This window comes from Dendrobates tinctorius, unplaced genomic scaffold, assembly GCF_039654945.1.
Source record: "Dendrobates tinctorius isolate UK_male_01 unplaced genomic scaffold, ASM3965494v1 ptg000016l, whole genome shotgun sequence".
Taxonomy (NCBI): domain Eukaryota; kingdom Metazoa; phylum Chordata; class Amphibia; order Anura; family Dendrobatidae; genus Dendrobates; species Dendrobates tinctorius.
In genome coordinates, this window is record NW_027361684.1 from 40,535,943 (window position 1) to 40,560,975 (window position 25,033).

At 40.8% G+C, this 25,033-nt stretch overlaps 1 protein-coding gene across 1 annotated transcript in view; it reads left to right on the forward strand.

The window, feature by feature from the left end:
- The window catches only part of SMTNL2 (smoothelin like 2), a 157,247-nt gene that overhangs the window by 87,514 nt on the left and 44,700 nt on the right, over positions 1-25,033 (forward strand). Inside the window, exons 2-5 of the mRNA XM_073565712.1 lie at positions 3,316-3,403; positions 4,026-4,247; positions 10,736-10,795; positions 13,441-13,510. Coding sequence (XP_073421813.1) covers positions 3,316-3,403; positions 4,026-4,247; positions 10,736-10,795; positions 13,441-13,510 — 440 coding nt within the window. The remainder of the gene's footprint in view (positions 1-3,315; positions 3,404-4,025; positions 4,248-10,735; positions 10,796-13,440; positions 13,511-25,033) is intronic.

Sequence of the window (25,033 nt, forward strand, 5' to 3'; positions counted from 1 at the left end):
AGCGGTGAAACGAGCATACTTTAAAAAGCCGGCTGGGGACCAAGGCCAAGATCCTTGAAGTCGTTTTCTCCAGTTTTCTGTTGTAAAACTGCTTAGAATGTTGACATAGTTTGGCTTTTGTCATTTTGTAAACTTTTTTCACTCTACACCAACTCTTGGAAGAAATGGGAATAGCTTGGCCAGTTGGGCTGACAAATGTATCACTGCAGGCCCTAAATGGAGTAAAAGTATTTTGGTAGTGCTTGGAACTGGAAAATGTGCCTTCCTCATTAAGAGGCATACACCTTTTAATTAACTTGGTGCACTGCACTCTTCATTAAGACGGGCATGCAAAGCGTAAGTCTTGAGGAATCTGGGTCTGTCTCTCGGATGAGTAGTCCAGCTTGTCCCTATACCGGTATTTCAGATTGACAGGTCTCCCTACCTGTGCACACATTGGGAGAGACCTGCGAGGAAGAAGCTACTACTGGGTACCTGCCTTGGACTTGTCATCTGAGACACAAAATTCCCGGCCAACTTTTCAAAGTATATTTTCCCTGAACATATGCAGCATTTTAGAGTAAGACAGACACTGCTGAAATAACTCTGGAGTCTGGTCATGATGCCTGTGGTTTGGGTAACATGAGTGATCTGACAGATTCCTTGTAAGAAATTTTTATTTTTTTTGTAGACTCTTTCTCCCATTTAGGACTTGTATTTTTATTTCTGTTAGAGCAGAAAATGTCTTAATCTTAGGCAAGTTTGAGGGCATCAATGCCCATTTTCTCTATCTATGGAAATAATTCTTAAAAGGGTTGCCCACTACTAGGACAACCCCTTCTCATACCCCTCACTTGGCCCTAATGAAATAATAAAGCTTATACTCCCCTCTTGTGCCGCCACTGTTCCCGCAGCGTCGGCACTCGCTCTCCTCAGGGCTCTCATGCGGTATTGTGACACGTGACCCCGCGCCCAATCTGCGCAGGCGTCACTGTCTCTGCCTTTGGCCAAATCAAACATGAAGAGGAAGTCCAGGCTGCAGCTGATCGATGACTTCCCCTGCGTGTTCAATTCGACAAGAAGCGGGGACAGTGACGCCAGGGCTGATTGGGCACTGGCGTTACATGTCACAACAACCACACGAGAGCCTCAGGGAGCGCAAGTGCCGACACCACGGTAACTGCGCCGGCACGGGAGGTGAGTATAGGCTTGCTTTCTTTTTTTTTTTTCTTATTCAAAATTTTATTGCTTTATAATACACAACAAAAACGTGCACGCCATATGGAATAGTAACTACTGAAATAGAGAATTGTGTAGTAACACGAAAACAAACAACTCCATACGGTATCAACAGTAGTTTGCAAAAGACAATTGACAACCTGTTTAGCCTAAATAACAAGACAGAGAAGAGAAAAGAGAAGAAATGTTTATAGGGTCCATTAGGACAAATGACTAAGGCAATCGGAGCATGAACTATGATACCGGCTTATTAAATATTGTAAAAGGATAACATAGTATCTATCTTAGCATATTTTGGGGCATTGGTGAGGATAAGAATTCCCAATGAAACCATTTTGCAGCCATTTTGTTAGCTTCCTCTTGTGTGTGGGCTATCATGGATTCCATTCTTTTTTTTTTCTTTTCCTTTTTTATTATTTTTAGGACCAAGTGTGGGGTATGAGTAGTAGGTGTCCAAGTAGTGGACAACGTCTTTAAATGATTGTCCAACTAATAAACATATGTTTCCAACAGCATGGATGCTTACAATCTCTGTATGCTCACTGGGTGGAACCTCTGACTCCAGCACGGGCATGGTTGTCTATGCCAGGACGGGAAGAGATGTAGCCCCTTTTGAATGCTGAATAGAGTGATTAGATGCAGCAGTCAAGTGACTCAGACAGGATGAAATGGCTTCCCATCTGGAGGAGATCACCTAAGTAGCCAGCACTGAAGCCACAGAAATTAGGCTATGTGCCGACGGTAGCGTTTTTAAATGCTCAGGAAACGTGTCTCCTTCCCAGAAAACGCGCGTTTTTTCAGTGTGTTTTTTTCCCGTGATTTTTGCGCATTTTTTATGCGTTTTTTTTCAGCGCGTCTTCTGGACTATAGGAAATAGCCAAAAGCGCGGACCTAAGCGGAAATTAATGAACATGCTGCGTTTTTTACCGCTAAGCGTTTCCTTAGCGGTAAAAAACGCATCCATTGGCACAAAAAGGCCAAAATGCATTAAAATGAATGGGATGCTTCTTTTAAGCGTTTTTGATGCGGTTTGACCCCGAAAAACGCATCAAAAACACTTAAAAAATGCAACGTGGGCACACAGCCTTAGAGCTTGTAAATATGCATATTGCTACCTTAAACATATTTATTTTTTTTTTTTTTTTTAGAAGTTGGACAGCTGTGTAGAATGTGGTTAAATTCAGGCTAATGCCTGTTTCACATTTCCATTTGTTGCCATTAGTCAAAATCTGCCGTTTTGCAAAAAAACGGATCCGTTTTTTTCCCATTGACTTGCATTATCAGCGGATTTTGACTGACGGTCGTCCGTTGCATCCGTTTTTTGAAGGATCCGTGAAAAATTTAGCAGTTCCCGAGCGGACCAGACGGACCCTGAAACGTTGTTTTGGATTGACGGTCCACTATTTTTAAGTGCGCATCTCTTTCTCGCTCTCTCAACGGAAACGGATCCGTTTTTTCACATTCTGGCGGATTTACACTGGCGTCAAAAAACGGAAATGTGAAAAAGGCCTTACTGGACAAGTCCAAGTACTTTGTTCCCATATTCAGTAAAGCTGATGGGTATGGGGGAAGAGCACTAAAATGTACCTTTTTATTGTAGAAGTCCGACAACCCAAAATGTTGGCACAATGTATATACTGGTATGTTTAGAGTAGGCCTGGAGGGAACCCCAGTGTCATGCTGCGCCCCATAGGCCCTGCCCTGGGCATAGTGTCCACAGTCACATCACCTAGTCTCTATTTTTGAGTACATGTAGTAACAATTAGCCTCATCTGTTAACGTTACGAATAGCAGTTTATGTAGTATTAGTAGTATCCCCACAAATGTTCTTATTACTTGACATTGATGCAGTAGTAATCTATCTTTTACTGACTGAGCATAGCATTAATGTAATCCCTGCACTCTTCTACATAACTCCAGTAAAATCTCATAAAGCCCTGGCTAGCCATCCAGTGTGAAAGTGTATTAGGTTGTAAGCCTTCTATAATCCTGCTATTATTCAAGTTGACATAATCTGTACCCTTGTGCTTTAAACGTGATTACAAATTGGCTATGAACTGGCATATTCATGTTACATTTGGTTCATTTCCTTGGCAGAGTGTCGTGCCAGAGGCAAACAACGATGTTGATGCTGCAAAGCCAACTACTAACTCGGTTGTGGAAAATGGACATCAACCATACGCTGGTATGTATACAGAAGACGTAGCACAACATTAATCGTTCACTTTGTACAGTGAAGTTAGTGAAAACAGTAGGCCTCTAAATGTTGTTTTGGGGTACCTTTTGTATCTTTGGTGCCTCTATGCTTAATAGAAAGGGAAGGAGAGGGGTGGTGGATCCTGGGTGCTGCCGAAAATTATTCCAGGAGGTGGGGATTAAAAACAAACTGTTCTTGCAAAGTGTTTCGGAGTACAGTTTACTCCAGTCTATTTAGTAAATTCTACCCCAAAACACGTTGCAAGATTAAACCGTTTTTTATCCTTGCTTCTTGGAATAATTTTCAGCAGCGTCCAAGACTCGCCACATCTTTCATTCCCTTCACACATCATGTCCTCCACCCCGGTGATGGCCAATCCTTAACTCTATCCTCGCGGATAACGGCATCACACAAGGAGCGCCACTTTTCTTCTATACTTTAATGGCTGCAGTGTAGAGCATTGTAGATTTATTGTAGATTTATAATCTCAGATGGTGTACATTTCCTGAAGCAATGCCATATAGAGAAGGTCCTTTTTTATGTTGCTTGATTTATTGAATGACTTTTTTTTTTTTTTTATCTAATACTTTTTCTCATACACATTCAACAGAGAAAGCGAAGATGCCATTGGATTCTGTCTCCGAGGCTCCCACGCCTCCAACACAGGGACACTTGCCAGCCATGTCAGTCAGAATGCCACACATGCCGGTCACTGCAGTGACGAAAGTATGTGGAGACCCTCACTCTACCACTTCCAATGGCAGCATCCGTCTACAAACCTCAGAACCAAAAAGTTCCATGGAAATGCCATCAAGACAAAGCGATACACAAGGTGAGCATTCAGAAGAAAAGTTATATGCCCAAATCAGTTGCCCATATAAATTGGTATTGGGAACAACCTAAGAATTCTTCGCCATCATTTCAAGTTTTCCAATGGGTTCCACTCATTTGCAGCCCTAACACTTAATAAAGGTTTGAGGGTGGCTTAAATGGGAAAACCCATGTCCACAGGTGCAGTTCGTTTATCAAAAACAAACTGATTTACTCCTCTTACCTGGTTCCAGCGCCAAGTCTACAGACCTGGAAGAGTGTGTGGTTTTTGTTTTGGTTTTTCAAAATGGAAACCCTTTTAACACAAAGCCAAAAAATGTTGTGGAAAGGGACCTCTATATATCTAAATGGTGGCCCAGGTCTTTGTTTAGCACTTTGATCTCCTTTTTAAAAGGAATAAAATTTCATATTAGCCAAACTTGGATCTTGCTAATAGAGTATTTTTCTTCTTTCTGGAGAAGGGATAACTTTCATACATTGTCCCCATAAGCATTGCCTCAACTGCCCCCAGGAATATCTGACAGTCCTATAGACACTTCAGAAAGTAGGAATAGACATGCAGCACTCACCCATATCCTTTGAATTAACAGTCCTTTATTTCACACACATGGACATCCTTCTTCGTGGCAAGCAGGTAAAAACGGGTTAAAACAGGGGAGAAGAGAAACTACAAACTTTTCATTCAAAGGATATGGGTGAGTTCTGCATTTCTATTCCTACATTTTGAAGTCAGGCTATATTTTAAGCTGTGCACCACCCAGATATATCCTATTAGAAGTTGTATGTGGACGGCTATCCATATTATTTTCAGATCAAAAAGTTGCTGCCTCTTTAGTCTTCTACGTTGTCCCATAGACACTGACTGGACTGCAGGGGGTACATGCTCTATCTTCTATTCATTAAAGGGCCTGTCACACTAAGCGATATCGCTATATCGTCACAGGTTTTGTGACGTTATAGCGATATTGCTAGCGATATCGCTATGTCTGATACTTACCTCCGACCGCTCCCCCGCTGGTTATCGCTGATCGCGCAAGGACGTCTTGGACCGTTTCTCGTCGTCAGCTTCCTGTGGAGAGACGAGCGTGGACGCAGGCGGGAGGACGTCAGGATCGCCTAGTGTGACAGGTAAGTAGCGACCCCCGCCTTCTGCGATGTCGCTGGTGAGATCTGCCTGTGTGGCAGCTCACTAGCGACCACTTAGCGATGCACCAGCGATCCTGACCGCGTCATATCGCAGGTCGGGATCGCTGGTGCATCTCTAAGTGTGACAGTACCTTAACACTGTGCTCTACAAAGCATCGTTATCAAGATCGGTGGGGTGTGTTCCAGTGATTGGACCCCTGTGATCAATTAGCTATTCCCTGTCTTATTAGAAGGGGTATAGCTTATATACTTGGGGTAAAATTATAATAGAACGTACATTTTCCCTTTTTATTTTTTATACTTTTGAAAAGGCTTGCTCACATGCTCCGTTTTTGTGCATTTTTTCTGTCCTTTGTGTTTTTTTTCCATGGCAAAAAAAAAAGTTTACATTACCAGCAAGATAACTGCGAACAAACTGTTTTAAAAGCGCTCATGTCGTGATCATCTTGCCTTGTGGTATGAGTCCTATTAACACAGACGATGCACGGCCTAGTATGGTTATCTTTTATCTGCTTAATTGATCATTTTTCTTGATGAAGGTGAAAAATGCATGCTCAGTGCTCATGGTTTCCTTTGGTCTGCCTGTGTAAACAGACATTCAAACAACCGGTAAAAGTTTGCCCATAGGTGGTCTTATTATTGTTCTGCCGATTGGTTGGTCTAAAGGGACCCTAAGTGATCGGACTGTATTATTTAGTACCTATACCTCTATTTTAAACTTCAAAAGTTACCACCAACAATAGTTTTGTCTAATTATTGAATGTTTTAAAGGTATGGATACAACTTTTGAACAACTATCCACTTTAATGGTAGAGTACAGATCCAGTCTTTAGTCTTTCGGCTTCTGTTTAGAAGACCTTTCGTGGTCTGCAGCTCTAGTTTTTCACTTTCTCCCTCTGGCACCTTCCTTTGCTTTCCTTTGGAATTAAGTTAAATTTCTTTGAGAACATCCTACATAATTGGCCGATTATCAATCATGTTCCCTTCAACTACAAGCATATCACACTTCTGTAACTGATAATTGGGTAAAAATTATCAGTCATTAGGAGAGATTTCAATTGTCCTCGACTAAAAGGTGGTTGGCTGGTATCCTAGTTCATTGATGTGAGAGATTGGCCTTTGTGCTGTGACAACACAATATTTTACTTGCATGTGTTGAACAACATTCCTTACCAAAATGGTCCGCTGCTTGTCTAACCTGAGGACGTATAATATTTCCAAGTTTTGAGAAATGATAAGTCTTGGTATTGTAAAGGAAATTTTGATCAATATTCTAGCACCATAATATTCCGCTGTGTTTTACATTCATTGTCCCAATCTACATTCCCTACAGTTTGTGTTTGGAGTGTGGGAGGAAACTGGAGAACCCGGAGGAAACTCATGGAGAGAAGATACAAAATCATTGTAGATGTTGTCCTTGGTGGGCTTTGAGCCTAGAACCCCAGCTCTGTAAAGCAACAAGGTTAACCACTGAGCCAATAACATACACTTTCAACAACTTGTCTCCACCTCAGTCCATCTATATATAACCTTAGGTTGCATTCCCACATGATAACTTTGTGGTCGGAGTATGGCCCACAATACATGGACTGGACACGTGCCGCCTATATGCCTATGAGGCTGTCACGATTGGGGCAAAAGTCCCCTACATTGGCTACTATTACAGCCAGCCTATTCAGATTCAATGCTCTGGCATTTTGTTGTGTTATCAAATATTAATGAAATCATTCTTCTTTTTTTGTAGAAAATCACATGCAATTTTTTTGCAATTTTTTTTTGTAATATTTTCAGCTTTTTAGCCTGTGGAAGAACTCCCAAGCTGGACTATGAAAAACAAAACAAACAAACAAACCTCAAGCAAAGCCAGAAAAGTAGCTTTTGAAGGGGTTGTCTTGGGTTAGCGCCTCAACTGTCCATGGATGATATCCACAATTGCAACTCCTATTCAAGTGAATTGGGAAGAGCTGCAGCTCAACCTATTGGCCAAGTGTGGTGCCGTTTTTTTGATGAAATTCATGTTTTGTTTTGTTTTTTGTACCGGACAGCCCATTTATGCTTCACTCTCTAAGGGTATTTTTGCGAACACACGGAAAAAAATGCATTGATAAATTGTTGGCATAGATGATTGGTTTTATCCAACTGTTGGTGATGAAGCCTACAAATTCCAGTTTATTTTGCTTTTGCTTATTAAAATGTAGGGTTCTGCCTAAATCAACATTTTAGGTATATTTGTATGCAATCTTTTAGCAGAGTATTGGCTCACTGATGAAATAACCTATGTATCTGACATGGGGTTTGTTATCCTAAAATGTCAGACTTGTCAAGTATAGCGCAAGCTCTAGAAGTTAAGAAAATGTCAAGACAAAAATGTTTGTTCACATTCTCATGTGTGAAAGACCGGCTAGTATAATCTGCTTTATAACGTCATTTGTTTCTGTATTACGAACTGAACTTTTCTATCAGCCGCTGACCCATTCGTGACCCAAAGGTACACATGGGTGAGGCAACAAGAAGAAACTGCCATATGTACAAGTAGGCCATTGGGTTAAAGACTAGAGTCACACATTCATGTGTGATTCATTTATGCCAAGAAAAATGTTGACACATGAACGTATGAGCACTCCAACACAATGAGCAGATATCCATCAGTCATTACAGATCATTTTTAGTACCATCGACTAAACCATTTTCATGATCATATAAAGCACATTAGCTTATCAACCAAACAAGAGTTTCCTCCCAAAGGAAGAGAGGTCCATTTGTAGGGAGCTCTGTTTTGGCTTTCTTGCCCCTTATCAGTGCAGATCAAAGCACTGCCTGTTAAATGAGTCACCGGAGATGCAGCTAAAAGGGACATACACTGACTGCGACTGAAGAAACACCACTGTGTATGAAGAATTATCGTTTGATAGGTATTTTTGCATTTCTTTTTTTTTTTTCATAAAGCATTATCATTTAATAAATCTTCATATACAGCTGACTTGTGTCAGTGAGCTTTGATTTTTCTAAGGTACTTCTTTCTACCAAGCTACCCTCCTCTGTAATAAGGGACAGGAACTCTGGAACTGTCTACAGATGGGTGCCTCGTCTTTTATCCTCTCCTTTGCATTCTTTTTCTTTTTCTCTTGCATTTCCTTTAAATAAAAGCATCCTTACACTATAACAAGTGTTCCTAGGACCGCTTACCTTTAATGTAAACAGGCTGCCAATCACCCGATGAGCGAGCAAAGCGCCCATTCATCTGATGAAATGATCTTTTCGTTTTGACACGAGATCATCGTTCTTAGCAGCACATCGTCCTCTGTGAAGAGGAACTAGAGATGAGCGAATTTGATCGGGTCAGGGCTTATTCAGCAAGCTATAGCGCTTACCGAATAGGCTGCAGAGGGAACCCGGCTTCCTGGATCGCTCCGTCTGATCAGCTGTTCGCCTCCACAGCTGCATGTGTCGCAGCTGTGTGACCGGCACGACACATGCGTGGAGAGCCTATGTGTTGTGACTGTCACACAGCCGCGACACATGCAGCTGTGGAGCAGAACAGCTGATCAGCCGGAGCGATCCAGGAAGCCGGGCTCCCTCTGCAGCCTATTTGGTAATCGCTATAGCTTGCTGAATAAGCCCTGTCCCGATCAAATTCGCTCAACTCTAAACAGGACTCGCACTGCTGGGAACATCTGTCTATGTGCAACCAGTGACTTATTACAAACTCATTCAGTGTGCATCATGATTACAACCTGCCCTTAAAAAACAGGCTATTTACGGTTGGGTCGGCGTGTAATGCTGCAAAATAGAGTAATCTAAACCTACCTTTAGACTTCGTACACTACTGGGTCTCTTCAATAAGGGCCATTATTCCCCCGTCAATCATAAATAGTACTGGTAATGATAATTAGCATAGGTACATTTTACATGGCAGAGGCACTTTTGTCTTGTTGGTGTCCTACCAACCATTTTCTCCTGTCTGATATGACAGTTGGTATGGAGAGACTCTGAGGCAACTGTACAATGGTCAGCCAGCATTGTTAATCCATTTCTTTTCATCCATTCCTTTTCATTAACTGGACACGTACATGATGATCGTTGGCCACCATATGGTTGCATCGGCGCCTGCACCATCCTGCAAGCAGTTGTCTTTTCACATGTGTTGCTATAATTGTATGAGTGAGAATACCTGTTGGGACCCTTTAAAGGGACTCTGTCAGCAAAGAGTGATTGTTCAAACCAAGTACAAGTGCTCTGTCCTGGTTCTATTAACATCTTTTTATAAAACAAGAAAAAATCCCAATAGAATTTCATATTCCTTTTCTTATAATTGAAACTGCAAGGAAACAAAGCGCAATAGGGTCTTATCTGAGAAAACCAAGATTTCAAAAAATAAAATATACTCACCATATATAGGAGAGTAACAGGCATAAAGAAACACGGTCAGCTTGCTGCACATCCAAATGACCACGCTGTGGCCATAAATCTTCAGATTCACTAGTAGGATTTTTATGGATAAAACGTGCGCTGCCAGACCATCATTCCTTACAAGTTGTGTGTTTAATATATTTATTTCCCAACGCGTTTCGAGGTCATAAAAACCTCTTCCTCAGGGGATGACATGTCATCCCCTGAGGAAGAGGTTTTTATGACCTCGAAACGCGTTGGGAAATAAATATATTAAACACACAACTTGTAAGGAATGATGGTCTGGCAGCGCACGTTTTATCCATAAAAATCCTACTAGTGAATATGAATATTCCTTTTCTTGCCGCTACTGTACTGCTACAGCCTTGTATTTAAAGGGAATCTCCAGTAGGTTTTTTCTATGTAATCTGAAAACTGCTGAGTTCGGTGTTTTAACCCCTACCACATGCTATGTGTTACTTATCCGGCTGTGTGCTGTTTTTTGCTTTACAATAAAGGTTTTATCACTAGGACATTATCATTGCCCTGACTTGCTGGAACCTGCAAAGTTGTCAAACTCCGCCCCCTCCTGTGATAAGCAGCTTACTGTCAGTAGACAGTATATAGAAAACCTGGTGTGGGTGGGGTTATCTCTCTCAGCTCTGCTTCATGCTATGTCTTAGAATGAACATTGTCTCATAACAGCTGCACCCAGTAAAAGAAGTGATACATTGTTGGATTCAGAGTCCCTTTGCCTACGTGATGCTGCTCTCAGATGATGTAGCAAAAACCTGCTCACAGATTTCCTTTATGCAAAAACTTTCCATTGAAATGGGTATTACTTGGATGACATCATTGTGAATATTGACTGATGACCAGGTAAATGTGAAGATTAAGTATTGGTATCTAAACACCTCATTGTATCTATTTTTTTCTGCTTTGTGTAACTGATAGGTGCTGTCAGGACATGGAATGCCAGCATTGTCAGGACAATGGGTGTAACGGCAAACTCGGGTGAGATTCTACTTGTTACTTCTCAAACTCTTAATTCCCTCAGTGCCGTAAGGCGAAGGATTATATGATGACATGCGAAATATAGCCATTAAGTATAAACTATTAGCATCACAGTTGGTGCCTGAATTTAATGCGCTGCAGGCATCAGAGTTCCAACACATAATCCCAGCAAGGTGGAATTTGTCTACATGTGCTTGTCATTTACTAACCTTCTCCTCTTTCAGCTAAACCTGGTATAAGTTATGATGTAATAGCTTGTTTTATGTCAGGAGTTATTCATGCTTACAAAAAAGCTTCGACAGCACATGGAAAAATATATATACACTTAAAATTATGTATATTCTTTTTTTTAACCTCTTCATACAGGATCTGTTTGTTAACAACACAAAAAAAAAAAACAATAAATTATTACGGCAAAAACTCAAAACAATATTAATCAACCACAACAGAGCATAGTTTAAATTGCCAAAGTTTACAAATTTTATTAAGCACAAACTGCTACAGAGTGATATCCAAAAATACAAAATCTTCACAGATGACATGACAGGGCTACTGCTATCCAAACAGGGAGCCATATTGCACGTTTGCCCATATTAATAAAATTAGCATAAACTGTAATTATTTAATTCAAACAGGCACAGCCTGTGTACAATTACAAAGAGAGTCGCCTCCTGACGAAGAAGCGAAACGTGCGTTGGGGCGACGGGGAAGCCAGCGTGACTAGTACACAAACATGTAAGTGCCCTATTTGGAGTCTCTCCTTGTACTTTAACATACTTATCTAATTAGTTGCACACTATTGTATCACCGTTAGGTGTTGTGTGTGTATATACATGCAGGTGGCATGTAAACTTTGGCATTTAAACTATGCTCTGTTGTGGTTGATTAGGATCTGTTTGTTAGTAAATGATTTTCCCCACTAAACTATAAAGCATTTTTTTTAATAGTGTTGTGACATTCCTGTTTTTAGAAAAATGTAGGAAGAATTTACCAACTGGGGGGTGGTGGTGTTTGCCTTGTGACATTCAGATATGGTAAATGATTGGACAGTGTTGGTGCGCAGAGACCCCCTCTCAATTGTTAACACCCAGTTGTCAATGTAGAAGGAAGATCTGGAAAGTCACAGTGCAAAAAAAAAACTGTTTCATTAGTTATGAAGGTTGAAATATCAGAAAAGCTGATGGATTTAAAGACCGATTTAATATGGAGTATTTAATAAATTCAGAACTCTAAAATCTTCTATTACCGTACTTCAAATAAAAGCAGCAGAAAAAAGCGGACTGAAAGCAGTGGTGAGGAATGCATCACATGCTTTGTTTCAGTGTGTTCACATAAAAAATTTATGATGTCATATCCCCCCAAAATTACTCCAAAGTGCCATACTCTACCCCCATAATCCATGAAGACTGGAGTTTTACCCACCAGTCTTGATGAAGGGTACATTGGAGTAAGATGTGTCAAATTTAACATTTTAGTTTAGTTTAATTTGGTACATTTTTCAGTTGAGTATGGTTGGGTTTTTTTCATAATTCACTCCACTTTTGTGCCATAAATTGATTAATTTGTCTGCCGCTCTCTACAATGCCCACTCTGACCAGCCATAAAGTTGGCAGAGCCAGGCAAGATTGGTGTAAAAACGCAAAAAAGAATTGCCGTAGAGACTGTTTGATGAATCAGGACCTAATTGTCTCCCTTCTTTCTAACTGCATGTTGTAAAGTATAATCTGCTTATAGCAGCAAAGGCGCTGAGACAGATTACAGGAAGGTGGTCTTTGTCCCACTGCTCCAACTCTCCTATTTCTCAAACTGACTAAAGGCATAATAGGAAGGCGGAAACAAGGAAGAGCGATCCAGCTCCACGGATGTAAAAATCTTCTTTATTGATACATGTTAAATTTCCAAATAACATTAATATTGGCTTACACCAATAAAACAACTGACTCATTTTGGGTGTGTCCACCACCTTTAGTCATGATATACCAGAAATGTGGACTTTTAAATTTTAGGCAGGCAAAGCCACCATTGGATTATGGCATGAACAATGCATTCTGGGAAGTGAATTGAAGTAAGTTTCTGCACCAGTAGTGCTGACAGAACGCTAATGAAGGAGAAACCATGCATGGCAAGTTACCATTCATTAGAATTGGGACACATCTTGGACATTTTGCACTGTTATGGGCAACGAAAGCTGTTTTAACATGGGTGATGATGGCTTCATGACCATGCTTCTCTATAGGTTCTGTGTGAAAGTGTTCAATGTACAGTGCATCTGTAGTGTGAGCGCAGCTTTAAGCCGGGGTCACACTTGCGATTGTAATGCGAGTAACTCGCGCCTCCATACCCGGCACTGCTGCCGGCACTCAGGACCGGAGTGCGCGGCTGCATGTCTTTCTATGCAGCTGAACGCTCCGGTCCAAACCGCCGGCGGCAGTGCCGGTTACTGAGGCGAGACATTCGTGCGACTTTCTCGCATTGCACTCGCAAGTGTGACCCCGGGCTAACAGACGCGTCATGTTGTCCCTTCCTTCATGTAAGGTATTTATACGTCTGGATCACAGATTTGAGTTCCTGTACTTGATTAAACGAATCTGAACATTTTTATATTTACTTTAAATATCACAAAAATAATTTATTTCTTTTTATAGAAAGAACCATATCTGCTACAAAATCCACACAAAGTTACAGTGTTTCAAACTCCTCGGTAATCTCTGAAAGGTATGTATGTAATATTTCTCGTGTGTCGGTGTCTCTTCTTTTTATAGACCGTCCAGCATTTAGTGCTCGCTTGGGCAATGTGGTTTAAAGGATTAATGAGACTAACTCATCCATAGCCCAGGAAAACAATACCTGAGCAGAGCGTCTGAAGGATGAATTTGAAGAAGCCCTGTCACCATTGCTGGAGAAACATTACTTTCTCTCTAAACAGAATCTACTGCAGCAGTCATCTCGTTGGTTTGAAGAAATAAGAATAAAGCCGATAAAACGGTCTCTCAGCCTCAAACTCATACTTGGGGATTGGAAAAGTAATGGGCATAATTCTTATAAAGAACTGTCCATTATCCTAAGCTTAGTTCACACGAAAAAGTGGTGGCAGATTCTTTTTTTGAAGGATTCATAATATTAAATTTTTTTTTTTTTTGTATGGAAGTTTACCGGGCAAGTTCCTGCTGGTTAGGTCTTTTACATAAAGCAATTATATGTTATCGGCAAGGGATTCTGTTCCTGGCCATACATCTCCACTGCAAGTGCCTGGTCAGAGCCGCCTGTTGTGTATTGTGTTTTGATTGATTGCATTAATGATCGTTCTTTTCCCATACAGTTTGTATCTGCTTTTGTGAACAGTCAATTAAAGGGAATTTGTCAGTAAGATCAGCCCTCCTTAGACATCTATGTGTGCATTCAGGTCATAGAAAGTTGAGTAAAATGATACTTTCGCAGCGCACTGTATCAAGGTATTTGCCCCCCTGGAACTTTTCAGCCTTTTCCCACATATTATGCTTCAAACATAAAGATACCAAATATAAATTTTTGGTGAAGAATCAACAATTGGAACACAATTGTGAAGTTGAACGAAATTTATTAGTTATTTTAAATTTTTGTGGGAATTCAAAAACTGAAAAGTGGGGCATTCATTATTATTCGGCCCCTTTACTTTCAGTGCAGCAAACTCACTCCAGAAGTTCATTGTGGATCTCTGAATGATCCAATGTTGTCCTAAATGACTAATGATGATAAATATAATCCACCTGTGTGTAATCAAGTCTCCGTATAAATGCACCTGCTCTGTGATAGTCTCTGGGTTCTGTTTGATGCACAGAGAGCATCATGAAGACCAAGGAACACAACAGGCAGGTCCGTGATACTGTTGTGGAGAAGTTTAAAGCCGGATTTGGATACAAAATGATTTCCAAAACTTTAAACATCCCAAGGAGCATTGTGCAAGCGATCTTATTGAATTGGAAGGAGTATCATACCACTGCAAATCTACCAAGACCTGGCCGTCCCTCTAAACTTTCATCTCAAACAAGGAGAAAACTGATCAGAGATGCAGCCAAGAGGCCCATAATCACTCTGGATGAACTGCAGAAATCTACAGCTGAGGTGGGACAGTCTGTCCATAGGACAACAATAAGTCGTACACTGCACAATTCTGGCCTTTATGGAAGAGTGGCAAGAAGAAAGCCATTTCTCAAAGATATCCATAAAAAGTGTCATTTAACCCCTTTCCTACGTTGGACGTACTATTCCGTCCATGTGACCTGGGACCTAAGTCCCAAGGACGGAATAGTACGTCTAATGCGATCAGCGGCGCTCACGGGGGGAGCGCAGCTGATCGCGGCCGGGTGTCAGCTGATTATCACAGCTGACACCCGGCACAATGTGTTAGGGGCGGTCACGGACCGCCCCCGACACGTTATCCCCTGGCACACCGCGATCAAACACGATCGCGGTGTATCGGGGATTAAAGGAAGCATCGGCAGGGAGGGGGCTCCCTCCGTGCTTCCCTGCGACCCCCACAGCAGCGCGATGTGCAGCGCCGCTGCGGGGGTCGCCTTCCCTGCAGGTCCCCGGATCCAATATGGCGACGGGGACCTTCGGGGGCCTGCAGGGAGCTGGTTTCCTCACTGCCCGCAGAGCGCAGGCATAAGGAAGCCTGCAGCAGTGCCTGTGACAGATCACTGATCTGTCACAGCGATCTGTGATGTGACAGATCAGCGATCTGTCACAAGACAGTGATGTCCCCCATGGGACATTACAGTAAAGTAAAAAAAAAGTGTAAAAATAATTTAAAAGAAAAAAAAAAAAAAAATTCCTTAATAAATTCATTTTTTGAAAATAAAAAAAAACAATAAAAGTACACATATTTGGTATCGCCACGTCCGTAATGACCCACCCTATAAAACTGTCCCATTAGTTAACCCCTTTAGCAAACACCTTAAAAAATAAAAATAAAAAGCGAAGCAAAAATGATTTATTATCATACCGCCGAACAAAAAGTGCAATAACGCACGATCAAAAAGGCGCATATAAATATCCATGGTACCACTGAAAACGTCATCTTGTCCCGCAAAAAACGAGCCGCCATACAGCGTCATCCGCAAAAAAATAAAAAAGTTACAGCTCGCAAAATAAAGCGATGCAAAAATAATTATTTTTTATGTAGAAATTGTTTTCATTGCATAAAACCTCCACAACACAAAAAAATGACATAAATGAGGTATCGCTGTAACCGTACTGACCCGAAGAATAAAACCGCTTTATCAATTTTACCGCACGCGGAACGGTGTAAACGCACCCCCGAAAAGAAATTCATGAAACGGTGGTTTTTGTTCATTCTGCGTCCCAAAAATCGGAATAAAAAGCGATCAAAAAATGTCACGTGCCCGAAAATGGTACTAATAAAAAAGTCAACTCGTCCCGCAAAAAATAAGACCTCACATGACTCGGTGGGTCAAAATATGGAAAAATTATAGCTCTCAAAATGTGGTGATGCATAAATTATTTTTACAATAAAAAGCGTCTTTTAGCGTATGACAGCTGCCAAAAATAAAAACCCGCCATAAATAGTAAATCAAACCCCCCGTTATCACCCCCTTAGTTAGGGAAAAATAAAATATATTTTCTTTTATTTATTTCCATTTTCCCATTAGGGTTAGGTTTGGAGTTAGAATTGGGGGATTTCCACTGTTTTGGTACATCAGGGGCTTTCCAAACGCGACATGGCGTCCTATCTCAATTCCAGCCAAAAAAGTTAAATGGCACTGCTTCCCTTCCGAGCTCTGCCATGTGCTCAAATAGTGGTTTACCCCCATATATGAGGTATCAGCGTACTCAGGACAAATTGCACAATAACTTTTGGGGGCCTGTTACTCTTGGGAAAATAAAAATTGGGGGTGAAAAGATCATTTTTGTGGAAAAAATATGATTTTTTTTAATTGTACGGCTGTACGTTACAAACTTCTGTGAAGCCCTTGGGGGTTCAAAGTGCCCACCACATATCTAGATAAGTTCCTTGGGGGGTCTAGTTTCCAAAATGGGGTCACTTGTGGGGGGTTTCCACTGTTTAGGCACATCAGGGGCTCTCCAAACGTGGCATGGTGTCCAATCTGAATTCCATCCAATTTTGCAGTGAAAAAGTCAAACGGCGCTCCTTCCCTTCCGAGCTCTGCCATGCGCCCAAACAGTGGTTCCCCCCACATATCAGGTATCAGCGTACTCAGGACAAATTGCACAATAACTTTTGCAGTCCAATTTCTCCTGTTACCCTTGGTAAAATAAAAAAAATTGAACCTGAAGTAATTTTTGTTGTGAAAAAAAGTTAAATGTTCATATTTTTTTTTTAAACATTCAAAAAATTCCTGTGAAGCACCTGAAGGGTTAATAAACTTCTTGAATGTGGTTTTTGAGCACCTTGAGGGGTGCAGTTTTTAGAATGGTGTCACTTTTGGGTATTTTCTATCATATAGACCCCTCAAAGTGGCTTCAGATGTGATGTGGTCCCTAAAAGTAAAATGGTGTTGTAAAAATGAGAAATCGCTGGTCAACTTTTAACCCTGAACTTCCTAACAAAAAAAAATTTTGGTTCCCAAATTGTGCTGATGTAAAGTAAACATGTGGGAAATGTTATCTATTAAGTTTTTTGAGTGCCATATCTCTGTTATTTAGGAGCATAGAAATTCAAAGTTGGAAAATTGCGAAATTTTAAAAATTTTCGCCAAATTTCCATTATTTTCACAAATAAATGCAAGTTATATGAATGAAATTTTACCACTAACATGAAGAGTTCCAGAGTTATTACCTCATAAAGGGACAGTGGTCAGAATTGTAAAAATTGGCCCGGGAGTTAACGTGCAAACCACCCTTGGTAGTGAAGGGGTTAAAGTTTGCAACAAGCCACCTGGGAGACACACCAAACATGTGGAAGAAGGTCAGATGAAACCAAAATCGAACTTTTTGGCAACAATGCCAAACGATATGTTTGGCGTAATGGCAACACAGCTCATCACCTTGAACACACCATCTCCACTGTCAAACATGGTGGTGGCAGCATCATGGTGTGGGGCTGCTTTTCTTCAGCAGGGACAGGGAAGATGGTTAAAATTGATGGGAAGATGGATGGAGCCAAATACAGGACCATTTTTGAAGAAAACCTGTTGGAGTCTGCAAAAGACCTGAGACTGGGATGGAGATTTGTCTTCCAACAAGACAATGATCCCAAACATAAAGCAAAATCTACAATGGAATGGTTCACAAATAAACGTATCCAGGTGTTAGAATGGCCAAGTCACAGTCCAGACCTGAATCCAATCGAGAATCTGTGGAAAGACCTGAAAACTGCTGTTCACAAACGATCTCCATCAAACCTCACTGAGCCCGAGCTGTTTGCCCAGGAAGAATGGGCAAGAATTTCAGTCTCTCGATGTACAAAACTGATAGAGACATACCACAAGCGACTTGCAGCTGTAATCACAGAAAAAGGTGCCGCAACAAAGTATTAAGTTAAAGAGGCCGAATAATATTGCACGCCCCACTTTTGAGTTTTTTGAATTTCCACAAAAATTTAAAATAATCAATACATTTCGTTCAACTTCACAATTGTGTCCCACTTGGTGTTGATTCTTCACCAAAATGGACATTTGGCATCTTTGTTTGAAGCATGATATGTGGGAAAAGGTTGAAAAGTTCCAGGGAGCCGAATACTTTCGCAACGCACTGTATCCGCAATCCAATGTTTTTATTCCAGAGAAAGCCACATTTTTGTTTTAAATTTTAAATGAGCTGTTAAGACCTATGGGGCTGACATCTCCCCTAAAATCTGCATCCAGTTTATTTTAATAAAAAGGAGCATTACCAATCCGAGACCTGTAATGACTGACAGTCTGCTCTCCTGATGATCTACATGTCAGACGCTGCCAACGCCTCCTTCAGAGTAATCCCTGAAGGCAGATTCTCTGGGGGAGATATGTCCGGCCCATAAGTATTAACAGCTCATTTACATATTTTTTAAAAAAAGTGAATTTCTTGAGAATAAGGCATCCCAGATATCAAGGTATCATTTAATTCAGCATTTTATAACCTACATGTCCATGTGGACGGCTTTGGAGGGTTGATTCTTCTGACAGATTCCAATTAAACGCGCATAGATTACCTTGTAAGTCAATCTGCATCATTGAAAGAGTGGTATATGGTTAGATAAGCAATATGGTTAGATAAGCGATTAGTGGGGGTAGGGGGGTATGATTTTTGGCACTCACACGGATTAGCTGTTTGAAGAAGCCATGGCACGTGTTCGTTCTGCAGCCCCTTCAATGTCTTCATCAGACCCTATCTGCATGCCATTTAGTTGGTAGCAGCTTTATTGGGTATTTTGGTGTTGCCGTTTTCACTTCAATGTACGCGACATGGATACTGGTAAATGTATAGAATTTATGGTTTAACATTTATCCAGTATATTTGCTGTTTGGGATTAGGTACTAAATGTTTTTTTTATAAGTCATATTGATTTATGGTTTACACGATTTATTAAAGACCTTCCGCCAGATCATTTTCTCTACTGGTAGAAGGTGAAAGACATAAGTTCACTATGATTTCTGGGTGCATTTTGTCTATATGTTATCATAGTTTATAAGAAGCTTCTCTGACCATTTTCTGTATAATGAGCTCCGGATTTGTACCTAATCCCGTCCTATAGACTAAAATCTGTAAATCCCGTGAAAAGAAAAAATAACAGCATTGATCCCCAGACCTGTTATCACAAGTGGTGACAAAGTCTCTGCACCCCGTCGGTCTGGATTCCTGTCACAAAGGAAATTATTCTTCCATCTCGTTTCATCTGTGAAGATGGTAGTCACAAAAATCCTAAAGCAACAATTTCATCAAACCTTTAGAAATCATTGAAAACAAAAAGGAACTTCCACCCAAAAAACTGGTTATTCTGGATTTTCAAGACATCAGTATGACTCTGCCTGTGCCAATATGTAATGCTGCATCTGACAGGGAATGAGTGATGGCTTGGCCTGAAGATAAGGACATGTCTTCTTTAAGAGAAATGGTCTTTTTACAAGGGTTTCGTGCAATTATTTGAACAGGTAATATATTTTGCACACTTGATGACAGTAATTACAGGGAAGAGTAGACTGTGAATATATGCAGCATTCATACTGTACATGTCTTTATTTTGTGAGACACTGCACATAACTTACCTATGCCCTGCGTGCATAAATGTGTATAGTTGGTAAGGCTCTTCACTATCTGATCCCAAGAGCTGGTACAGATCTAACAAAACAGGTGTTTAGAAAAGTTCACCAAATACCTCTGTAAAGTCATTCATTTAAAAAAAAAAGTTTTGACAAGTCCTGGAGACATGTCAAATGACTTGTTTGAGGACGTCTACTGGTGATCTCCTGACTAATCACTAAAAAGCCCTGAGCCGAGCACTGCTCTCCATTGATACTGAAGACAGACACCATAGAAATACTACAGTATAGTTGGTGATTGAGGCGATCGGCTGAGAGCTTCTGCTACTTTATTGTATCGATTGTTGGTAATCTGGACCCACGGATCCCCATCTGTCAAAACGTTTGGTATGCTTCAATACTAATGTCAAAAGTTTATTGAAATGACAACTGTGCATTAATAGAGATTAGAGAATTCATTATTTATGTATTTAATCAAACTTACTTAGGTAACTCTCCTTTTTATTTTAAAAATTATTTCTGAAGGCGGATTCTCAGGGAGCTTTGTGTCTGGCCCATAGATGTTAACAGCTCATTTACATATAAGAAAAACCTGGATTTCTCTGGAATAAGACATTTTTATGACCTACATGCCCAAATAGACAGCTTAGGAGGGCTGATTCTACTAACAGATGCTCTTTAAATGCCCAACTACTGATTTGGTATATGTTTTTTACTGGCAAAAATTATATATAATGAATAACTTATAGAAAGCCGCATATTAGTCAAAGGATAGATACAATACACTGCTAATCACTAACCATAGAAACACAGTTAAAGCCGCCTTCTACCCCAAATGTAACCCTTCCAATCTTTTTAGATTTTTAAAGATTGGCAAAGCATAAGACACCGCGCAAGGTTTCCTCTAAAAGATGGACTATGTACTGTAGGCACTAGTGAGGAAAACCTTGAAAAGGGCTGTAATTCTTTTGAACAGATATACAAAATTTGTTTCCCTGGTCCTTCAGCAATCAGTTTTGTAGTAAAATGGCAAAAAGACAGCCATTGTTACTAAGAAAAAATGAAAACTATGCCTACACTTTGCAAACACTATGGGAGTGCAAAAAAGCTATGGAGAAACCATTAATTTTAGTAAGAGAAGATGTTGTTGTCTGATCAATCGTAGCATCTTTTTTTGGGTGGATATTAAAAACAAAAGTTGGTTGTAAACCAAACCCTCCCATCCTCTTACACCACAAAAAAGACAACACCTTCACTATAAATAGTTGTGGCAACATTATGCTGTTGGGTTGCTACTTTACAGTACTACCCTGCAAAAGTACAATGATTGGACCATTATACATGGAAAGCTGGAGGAGAATATATATATTATTTTTATATATATATATATATATATATATATAATATAATTTTAAAACACTTTTTGGGGACCTGTGGTTTCAATATTAAGACCCAGAGTTCAGTACGAATTTGTCGTTGAACTTTAAAGTCGATTTGCAATTTTAATTCTGCTCAGATTAGACTAATGCTATTTCTGTCCATTATATGACTTGTATCCTGCATTTTTTTTTCCAGTTTTAATTGCAGGCTGTATCGCTGATTATTATTATTGTCCCTAAGCTCTTGGATATAGATTATCTTCTATGATGTTTCCCATCAGGGCTGCCACTAGGAATTTTGGGGCCCCATACTGGTAAAATTTTCGGGCCCCCTTGAGACTCAGCGCAGGCTCCATCCCAGCTCCGCCTCCACCCTTGGAATCTTCCACAGTCCCACCGTCCACTCTTGGAAAACTCAACTTCTCCACCAAGTCCTCACCAATTAGATATTGACAGTTACCATCAAACACCAGATCACATTCATAACCAGCAGCTTTTGTGCTGGTCAAAAGAATTTTTAAGCCGCCACCATGACAGGGTAGACTCTTTTGGCCAGGCAGCACTCTACTCTAACCTATTAAATATCATTTTTTTTTATGTATTTTTCTTTAAGGGAATACAATTTTTTAAATGACCATTAATGCCACATACAAGGGACAAATACCGTCACATCATGACCACACCACATATTACCACCACAGAGTGACCAAATAATACCACATACAAGGAACAAATGCTGTCACACCATGACCAGATCACTTATTACCACCACATAGTGACCAAATTATACCACATACAAGGAACAAATACCGCCACACCATGACCAGACTACATATTACCACCACATAGTGACTGAATACTACAGTACTGATCATTAATAAAAAAAAACACAATACAAAGTGCCATTATACACAGGAGCCCCTTACCCCCCCTACTTCATCATGTACAGTCCACCTTATCCCTCCATCATCTGCAGTCCCCCTTACACCCCCAACTTCATCATGTGCAGTCCCCTTCCTCACCAATTTAAGAAAACAATCCTTTTTCATACTTGCCTTACAGTCATTCCCCAGCAGCGCAGCTCTGCTTCCAGTGTCCAGTACATGTCAGCAAGTACGTGATGATGTCATCAGACCGGAAGTACAGAGAAGACTGAGGAAGCAGAGTCCCAGCGCTAACATGTGCGCCGCAATGCACAGCATTTTAGTGCACGATGGGGCCCGGTGACCAGAAGCACAAGAGCGGGACCCCAGACCTTCCAGCCCACCTCTGTACTGCTGCTCACCAGGCCCCATACAGCAGTAAGGGCAGTAATGCCCTGATGGCGTCCCTGTATCGCATACACACTAGACAGAAATATAAGGGATTCCTGCTCTTCTGATCTCATATAACACATGTTCATAAGCAACAGTAGCATAAAGAAATTCTTGCTACAGTACTGAGCAGTGTGGCAGTGAATCCATCTCTGGGGTCAGATCAATATTTACTAGAAAGCTGCTTCTGCGCTCTGCCTTTCTAGCGAACTGTGCCTCTCCACTCTTTTCTGACTTCAATAGGCAGCTGTTCTCTTCCCACAGTTGGCAGTCTGTCTTGAACAAGATGAATTTCAAGAGGTTGTGTTTTGTTTTTCCCAAAGTAAATGATAAGGAATTCAGTGGGGAGTTAAAAAGATGTGGCATTTAAGTGGGGAAAAAAACATATTTCTTTGAGACAAACGGTAATTCAAAGGTTTTTTTTATATTTTCTTGCACTATTGATGTTTTTGAAACCACATTGACCATTTAAGTAGCTGATCATTCTGTGTTGCCATCAACGTAAGAAAGTTTAAGCTGCTCTAAAATGCTGACGGCTTTGAAAATTGTCTTTTATAGGGTTGAAAGATCTCTGAATTATGTTCATATATAGTCATAGGCTGCTTGTTAAAAACACAGCTAAAATTCCCAGCCAAATTACAGTGAGGTTTGTGCTACGTGCTGCAGCATTTCCTTCTCTGCTGGAATGCTTGCATGTAATCATATGGAAAATATTGAATGACATTGTTACAGAACCCTAGAAGCCTCAGCTTCTAAGGCATCATGCCTTTTTTTCCATAGGATAGTTTACACTGTGTTTAATTTTCCTCTGAGGCCTTTTGAAAAAAGGAAAGAGAAACTGTCAGCCTGTCACTTTTACCTGCACACAATTGTAATTATCACACTGCCATTTCCTAAGCTAAACACACTGTCAAGGACGGTAAAACATTGTTGAACGCTAAAATAAACTCTGCAGATTCCACGTTAACCAAAGAAGAAACTGTCTTTTAATTAAAACTGTGGTATGGGCTTAAAGGGGTTGTCTAGTTATGATGAGCCTCTATTCATATTTCAGGTTTCTTAGGGCATCAGTTGTGTCAGGAGAAATCACAAAGCAAATACTTAACTTGTTTTCACCGGTCTTGTCTCCAGTGACGTATATGCCCAGCCCAGTGTCTCCAGTGACATACTGTATATGCCCAGCATCTCCATTGATGTGTATGCCCTAAGCTGTGTGTCTCCTGTGTGATGTATATATAGCAGCCTCTGTGTCTCCTGTGTGATGTATTCTGCAGAGCTCCCAGTGCTTAAGATTTATAAATGTAATGCGAGCAGTGATGGATTTCCTAATGTATCTAGACTTGCAGTGTAATATACATCTGTGTTCAGGTGCAACTTACTGCTGCAAATTCTTTACAAAACTTATTGCAAATAGTTGCCTGCTCTCCAGACTGACGTAAGGCTGGTTTCAGACTAGCGCATTCTACATGCAGCGCACGGCGCCGCTAAGCCCTGCCCCGTCCGGTCATTTCCTCCTAAAATCGCACATGGCTGCATGCGATCTGCGCACGCTATCTTTAGCATAGGGTGTGCAGACCGTGCGCTAGTAGGATTTTTGCGTGCGCTGTGCACTTTTGAAGGTGCGCCGGTGTGTGCCAAACGCACCATGTTGCATTTTGGTGCGCTCGGCGCACCTTCAAAAGTGCGCAGCGCACGCAAAAATCCTGCCAGTGCACGCTATGCTGAAGATAGGGTGCGCAGATCGCATGCAGCCGTGTGCGATAGTAGGAGGAAATGACCGGACGGGGCGGGCAGAGGGCGGGGATTAGCAGCGCCGTGCGCTGCCTGTAAAATGCGCTAGTCTGAAACCAGCCTAAGACTGAGAAAGCAGTTACGAGTAGCAACATCATCCATACCACATAACACCACATGTCGCACCGAAGAGATGCAGCTCCAGCCATCACGTTAGAGAAAAGTTAATTAAATGTTTGAACAAATATAGCAGGGTCATTTTCAAGTTAATAATTTTGTGCGGCCCCCAAAGTATGGTATAAATATCCAAATTGCCCTTTGCAGAAAAAAGGTTTTCCACACCTGCATTTGTCGGCCAAATCTGTCCGATATTGATAGGTTCAGACAATATTAGTTTAATGCGGATAGGGGGCTTAAGCATAGCCCTTGTCATGATGTGTGTTACATAGAAAGTTTGTTTTATATGCTGAATAAAAGTTTTTCTAGCTGTAGTAAGGCAACCATATTTGTTTTTGATATTTTTTTACGTTTAATTCTCGTTCATGTATGCATGTGCTTAGACTTTATTTTGATCAGTTCACACAATAATGTGGTTACATTCATTGGAAAGTGTATTCT